Raw genomic sequence first — 4,882 nt, 5'->3', positions numbered from 1 at the left:
GTGTGTGTGTGTGTGTGTGTGTGTGTGTGTGTGTGTAAAGAACAGGAAGTGCCTCTTCAACAACAGAAGCAACACGTGCGGAGAAGCCTGCCGCCAGGAAATAATAAAGTCATCACTGCCCTTCAAACATTCATTCTCATATATATATATATATATATAAACTTTATCCACAGTTGGGTGGCACGCACTGTGTTGTTGGACAAATACCAACAAATAAACCCAATATATGTATACCTATGCAAAAGAAGCAAACAAAAGCACATATGCACACATATGAGCAATCATACAAGCAAATAAAAAAAAACCTCCAACAGAGTTCATCGCGTTTAATGCACGAGGCAATCAATGACCCCGCCGTACTCTTTCAGCAAATTCCTGTGGATAATTATCTAAACAATAACGTGCCTCAGGGTAGACATCATTTTCATGGCAGTTCTTGTATTGAGAAAACACGCTATCCAAGACAAGATGTATGGCGTCAGAGACATGTTGGTCAGGAGTCCAGTTGATGCGAACCATCCGATCACAAATTCCGCCTTCTTTTGTCACCAAGGGGCTGTATATTGCGGTAACAAAACGCACCATTGGTGGCTCATGTGGATAGTCTTCGGAAAAAAGTACCGAAAGTTGGTATACGCTGTCAGCGCCACCGTAGATGCTATCAGTGGGAGCTTTCACTTTCAGCGTCCAGGTATAGGTGCTATCCGCATCAACAGCAACAATAACAGCAGATTCTGTACCATGAGTGCTCTTGGCTTCACTACATGCGTGAACATCCTCAACAAGGAGCCTAAGATCCTTGCTAATCCTTTTGACGGCAATGTTCTTCATTCCTCCCCCTTCCTTTTTAAAAGGCTTTTTTTTTTTTTTTGTTTTGCCACGCAGAGCACACGTCGCCTCACTTCACCTCTAAGAAGAGAACCTAATGGTGTAGATGTGTGCAGAGCCAGTCAACGCCTCAGCAAACACGCGCACATGCAAAGTGAGTGAGTCGCCACAAAAGGTATGCGTAAAGAGGTTGACACGTCAATCTGCAGAAAACAATACATTTCACAAAGACAATGCAACAACAAAAAAGAAGAACCAAAAGTAATGTGGCAACAAAAAAAAACCCACCTGAGAGGTCAATATTTCATTACAGCCTTCTTATCCTCACGCCTGACGGCCAGCAGGACATAAACGACATAAAAAGGCACTCGCACATGCACACGCACATACAAGTCAACGTATATATATAAAAAAAGATACAAAAAGAGGCGAGGGTATGAAGGAAAAAAATTAAAAAATTACACCGATTTCACCAACATTTGCTGCTTCCTGCACCCCAAACACCCAATACCATTAGCTCTGTGCGGTGCCTGCAGCGTAGAGGAAGCAAAGACAAGCAATAAAGTAGGAAGAAAGGAGAGACAAGAGCAGTCCTAAAAACAACAGCAAGCAAGCAGAACAAACAAACAAACGTAAATAAATAGTAAAAAAAAAAAAAGATGTCAAACACATGAATCCAAAAAGTTTCATTTACCTTCTCTACAGCTCGTCACAACTTGGTGGATTCGGTACCGTGAATTGATTTTCCTTTACGCAGGTGTCTCTCACTTTCTCTCATTTTTTTCTTCAAGGTCGTTTTTGTGTTGTTCCCTCAATAACGTTGGCATCGTCTATTATCCGTAGCACACACGCACACACACCAAATAAAAACCCACCAACGCCCATGGGGCAAAATAATACAGTGAAGGGTATTGATGATAAAATTGATTACGTGGGAGGCGGCATCGACGCTGCTGTCCCCCCTCCCTACAAAAATAAAAAAAAACAAGCAACACCATTATAAGTAGATATATCTACTTGTATATATATATATACACACACACATAGATATACACAATACGGGTGCACATATGCATGGACATACATATATGAGTGTACGCGTGGGTTCACGCAAATAAGAAAGAGAAAAAACACTCGCAAGCAGCTCCTTCTGCTACTTCCCACCTCCACCACAACAAGAAAAGCGAAAGTAGAACTAGTGCTCATGCAACTTGGAAGAAAAAAGAATAGTCCCCTTAAGTCCGCTTTTTCCAATTGCACTTTCTCCCCGCCCCGAAAGGGAAAGATATAAATTGTATGCATCCCTGTCATTACACAAAGGATAATAGAAACAGCAAAGCGTGTGATAAAGGAATCCAAATAAAACACACACACACACACACAACAAAAAAAAAAGCAACGATGGGGCGTGTAAAATACACACGCAAAAACAAAAGAGAACCCACTTTACAAAATCAAAAAGAAGCAAAAACAAAAAGCAAAGATATTTTATTCAATGTTTAGTTTAGCCCTTCTTTTTTTTTCGTATGTGTATTTATTTGAGTTTCCCTCATTTCCTCGTACGGACCAGTACTTGGTGTTTGGCCCTAGGCGGCAAGGGGTTGGTGATAACCGCAACTCTTATCAGACTTCGATTTGGGAAAAAAACTCAGTCGCTTCAAAAGAAGTCGTCTAGCACCCATCATATAGGCGTCAACTGTGATGCTCCCAAGCTTCTGCAGGTCAATTTTGTGAAAGCTTGAGCGGATTTTTTCCTCGCTGGGTGCCTCACAGCCCAACTCTTCAAAGACCCCAAGCATGCTTGAGCGGAAACCGTCGTAGTCCAGCATTCCATTGTCATCGGCATCGTACAATTTAAAGTGTTCCTGACACAGTTGTGCAAAACACTTTTCATCACGAAGGCTCTGTGACAACAGCATGTCCTTCACCGTGACTCCAAATATGTGTTGCTTAAGAAGGATACACTCTTTTATTTGTTTGCGGTCAATCGCTGCAGGTAGGAGGTTGCGCTCTTCTAGTACCTGCAGCACAGTTTCCGTCGCCACATTACCAACAAGGTCGTTCTTCCTTGCAAACGGACAGCCCCCCATGCCCCCAAGTGCACTGTCAAATAGCTTGCATCCCGCATCCAACGCCGCATTTATCTTTTCTTTGGATGTTGCTGTATCACTGTGAAAGTGTGCACCAAAAGAAATTTCAGGAAACTTCTTTTGCAATCGTTTAAAAAGATCATACGTCATCTGCGGCTCTGAGACACCAACGGTATCAGCAAGACTGATTCTGCGCACTCCAATAGAAGCCAACTCTGAAGCAAGCCTCTCCACAACTTCTGGACTGTAATGTTCTCTATATGGGTTACCAAACGCCATAGAAAGGTAAACAACCATTTCCTTCTTCTTGGTGACGCCCAATGGAAGTCCAATGCTGGATTGTATCGCAGCATTCGCATCTAGCACAACATTCTGCATGTGCCTAACATCGTCCAGAGCCTCCGCAATGCTCTTCTTCGTATTGAGTTGTTGAAACCTTTCACAGCAGGAGAGTGGGTACCCAATGACGCTCAGAATAGGCGTTTCAATTGCCCGCTTAAACCCTGCCTGAGATGCAACCACGACTAAAAGCTTTGGGGCATTTCCGCCCATTAGGAGTGCACGGTTGCAGCCGGCAAGCACTTCCGCACTATCTCGCATCTGCGGCACGGCCCGCGCAGAGACAAATGAGGCACAATCAATTGTATGAAACCCACACTTCAAGAGCGCATTCAAATAACGGACCTTGTGCGCTGTTGGAATAAAGTGAGGGATCCCCTGCATCGCGTCGCGTGGACACTCCACCAGATGGACTGGCGCCAACAAAAACCTCGAGAACAACATCGCCAAGTTACCCTTGCTTGTTTAACCTCGTTGTTTGCAGTTTTAACGTTTACTGAGCAAGGCAAGAACCGAGGCCACAGGCTGGTAAATACAAGCAAACAAGAGAAGGAAATAGCTACAAAATAAATCGTCGTGTAAACTATGTAATACACCTCCTCCTCCTCCTCCTCCTCTTTCTACTTTGATTTGTAAGAGCCTCCTAGAATGTGTGTTTTGGCTCGCCAAAAGCCTGCACCTACCACAAAAATGGCGCTTTCCTTTATTATATATATATGTATATATAATATAATGGCTGCAAATTCTTTCCCCTTTCCACCTCTTCTTAGTTTGTAGACAAAATACGTACTGCAGACAAAACAGATATATACACGCCTGGTACGCTGATGTACTTGCCGTGCTTGCCTTTGCTCGTCTGTTTGTGTGCTTTTTTTGTGTTTAGTGTGTGTCTGTGTGGTTTGACAGTTTCCTCCACAATACGCCCGACTGTTTTTTGTCCAAACTTTTCTATTCCTTTTTCTCAACGCCCACCGGGTTGTTCGTGTGCCTGGAAGCAAAAAGACCTACACAATCTTGCGGTGTATTCTCTTACTTGAAGAGGAACAGCAGACACAAAACACACACTAGTTCCACTCACTCTCCCTTTGTACGCACGCCAACAGAAAAATTAAAATAAAAAAGAAGCAATAGAAAATTGTGCCTGGGAAAAACCATGACAGTCCCCCTCCTCCCACAAAAAGGAGCGATCACGGTGGGCTTCAGTGCGCCCCGCATCTCTCACTGAGGACAAAATTTACCCAACAATTACAGGCACCCACAAACAAACAAATCCCCCCCAAAAAAAAAAACGTACGCAATAATAACAGGGCCCGCCGTAGTAACCTGACGAAGTGGCACTACGTGGATCCCCGCAGTCGCCAGACTGCTCTGCGTGGAGGACATACGCAGGGAGCTGAGGGGTGATGGCACATGCAAAAAAAGAGCTGGACTCACCATCTCCCGCAGTGGTATCGCTGCAATCGCAACACAAGCAATCAAGAGATAAATATGCGGGTTCAAGAAGACGCGCCGTCCTCAACAGAGCCCACTCCCTTCACACGTTCTTTCCATGGGCTGCTAATAGAATAACTTCAGGCTTCCTTATTTTTTTTTCTCTTTGTTAGGGAATAGTAACAAAATCAAAA

General features: G+C 43.8%; 2 protein-coding genes across 2 annotated transcripts, besides 10 other annotated features; both read right to left on the bottom strand.

Moving 5' to 3' along the window:
* Window positions 1-36: a microsatellite.
* Window positions 37-138: 102 nt separating this feature from the next.
* Window positions 139-159: a microsatellite.
* A 183-nt stretch (window positions 160-342) lies between these two features.
* On the bottom strand, window positions 343-831 carry TraAM80_09309 (ubiquitin-conjugating enzyme E2; the record flags this gene model as incomplete). The annotated part of the gene is made up of 1 exon (XM_029386001.1): window positions 343-831. One exon carries the CDS (start codon window positions 829-831, stop codon window positions 343-345), a length of 489 nt encoding a protein of 162 aa, XP_029234136.1.
* A 25-nt stretch (window positions 832-856) lies between these two features.
* Window positions 857-876: a microsatellite.
* A 950-nt stretch (window positions 877-1,826) lies between these two features.
* Window positions 1,827-1,880: a microsatellite.
* Window positions 1,854-1,917: a microsatellite.
* A 275-nt stretch (window positions 1,918-2,192) lies between these two features.
* Window positions 2,193-2,214: a microsatellite.
* A 27-nt stretch (window positions 2,215-2,241) lies between these two features.
* Window positions 2,242-2,310: a microsatellite.
* Window positions 2,311-2,414: 104 nt separating this feature from the next.
* On the bottom strand, window positions 2,415-3,701 carry TraAM80_09308 (putative hydroxymethylglutaryl-CoA lyase, putative,3-hydroxy-3-methylglutarate-CoA lyase; the record flags this gene model as incomplete). Its single annotated transcript, XM_029386000.1, has 1 exon — window positions 2,415-3,701. One exon carries the CDS (start codon window positions 3,699-3,701, stop codon window positions 2,415-2,417), a length of 1,287 nt encoding a protein of 428 aa, XP_029234135.1.
* Window positions 3,702-3,852: 151 nt separating this feature from the next.
* Window positions 3,853-3,882: a microsatellite.
* A 79-nt stretch (window positions 3,883-3,961) lies between these two features.
* Window positions 3,962-3,989: a microsatellite.
* A 122-nt stretch (window positions 3,990-4,111) lies between these two features.
* Window positions 4,112-4,154: a microsatellite.
* Window positions 4,155-4,882: the final 728 nt, after the last annotated feature.

This window comes from Trypanosoma rangeli (genome assembly GCF_003719475.1).
Source record: "Trypanosoma rangeli strain AM80 chromosome Unknown Tra_15.4_contig_00555, whole genome shotgun sequence".
Classification (NCBI taxonomy): Eukaryota; Euglenozoa; class Kinetoplastea; order Trypanosomatida; family Trypanosomatidae; genus Trypanosoma; species Trypanosoma rangeli.
The sequence above is the reverse complement of the archived record's forward strand: the minus strand, read 5'-3'. Positions and strand labels throughout refer to the sequence as shown.